The sequence below is a fragment of the Octopus bimaculoides genome, chromosome 30 (assembly GCF_001194135.2).
Source record: "Octopus bimaculoides isolate UCB-OBI-ISO-001 chromosome 30, ASM119413v2, whole genome shotgun sequence".
NCBI lineage: Eukaryota > Metazoa > Mollusca > Cephalopoda > Octopoda > Octopodidae > Octopus > Octopus bimaculoides.
In genome coordinates this window covers 6085510-6087254 of record NC_069010.1, presented here as the reverse complement: position 1 = coordinate 6087254, position 1745 = coordinate 6085510, and the positions used below count along the sequence as shown (strand labels likewise).

The following is a 1745-nucleotide window of genomic DNA, read 5'->3' as shown; positions in this document are numbered from 1 at the left end:
ACGAGTGCAGGCTAAGAAGCAGAGACATTGAGTGCAGGCTAACAAGGAGAGGCTGAGTGCAGGCCAACAAGCAGAGACATTGAGTGCAGGCTAACAAGGAGAGACTGAGTGCAGGCCAACAAGGAGAGACTGAGTGCAGGTCAACAAGCAGAAGCAATGAGTGAAGGCTAACAAACAGAAGCAGCAAGCAACACAGATTTAAGAGAGCAGTCTGATGAGTGGAATGTAATGAGTGCAGGCTAATGAGTTCAGGATAACAAGCACGGGCTAATGAGTGCAGGCTAACAAGCGCAGGCTAACGAGCACAGGTTAATGAATGCAAGCTAACGAGCACAAGTCAACAAGTGCAAGCTAATGAGCACAAGTTGAGTGCATGCTAACGAGCACTAATTAACGAGTGCATGCTAATGAGCACAGGTTAATGAATGCAAGCTAACGAGCACAAGTTAACGAGTGCAAGTGAACGAGCACAAGTTAACGAGCACAGTTTAATGAGTGCAAGCTAACGAACACAAGTTAATGAGTGCAAGCTAACGAACACAGGTAAATGAGTACAGGTTAACGAATGCAAGCTAACGTGCACAAGTTGAGTGCATGCCAACGAACACAAGTTAACGAGTGCAAGCGAACGAGCACAAGTCAACGAGCACAGTTTAATGAGTGCAAGCTAACGACCACAGGTTAATGAGTGCAAGCTAACGAACGCAAGGTAACGAGTACGGGGTAACGAACACAAGGTAACAAACATAGGCTAATGAGTGCAAACGAGTCAGCAGAGAAAAGATCATGTTAGTGTTAGCTACTAATTGTAAACATGCAATTTACTAACGAAGCAAATGGCCGAGTTAGAAGAGGTGAGCGAAAGAGCAACAAATCTTTACCTTAGCAGCAGAAGACCAAGATTGGGAGCAAAATCATCAAAATATTGGTCAAAGAACCTTTCTAAGGCATCGGATGGTAATGAATGTCTCCTCCAGAAGGTCAGGATCTGTCGAAATAGAGGTCATTCAGGGATTAGACATAGCGTCAGAGATTAATAATGGTATTATTCTTTTGTTCTTTTACTGGTTTCAGGCATTCAAGTCATGCCTTTCTTTGTTGCTTTACAGGTTATTAATAACAGTTTTGAAAGTTACTAAATCTGGATTATGTTATCATGATAATACTCTGATATCCCAACCCATAGAATAAGAATTAGGAGCCAAAAGCATCTCCCAATTGGGAAGTCAAACATCTCAACCCTAAAACAGGAATTGGGTGCTATTTTTTGACTTGCCCTGTATGTATATATTATAAAATGAATTCAAAATAAAAGAAGATAACACAAGATGGATAAGTTTTAACAAATGTTATAGGAGTTGAATGTTTAAAAGAAAGGAAAAGAGTCTTGATACTTCGGGCACTAGTCCTTCATCATAAGAAAAATATGTAAGAGTAAAATAAAGGAGAGAATGTCTACATTCTACATTTCTATGCCTGCATGGATCATACAGGAGTAAGTCAGTGCAGAATCTTCTGTGATTGGATGCCCTTCCTGTTGCCAACTATCATCTGTTTCCAAGTGAAGGAATAAATTCCTAGTGCATTGAATAATAAACAGACCAGATATGGTTGTGCAGAGAACAGGCAAAAAACACCATCAAATGAAGGAGTCTTTTGCTTCTAGAGACCGCACAACGTATCAAAACATTTCAAGAACCACGAATTTACTTTCATGGTACAGTACAAGCAAACAACACCATTTG

The 1745-nt window shown here is 40.5% G+C and overlaps 1 protein-coding gene across 1 annotated transcript in view; it reads right to left on the bottom strand.

The window, feature by feature from the left end:
* The window catches only part of LOC106869467 (uncharacterized), a 39926-nt gene that overhangs the window by 2835 nt on the left and 35346 nt on the right, over nucleotides 1-1745 (bottom strand). The window contains exon 28 of the mRNA XM_052978108.1: nucleotides 882-998. Within this exon, the coding sequence (XP_052834068.1) occupies nucleotides 882-998 (117 nt within the window). The remainder of the gene's footprint in view (nucleotides 1-881; nucleotides 999-1745) is intronic.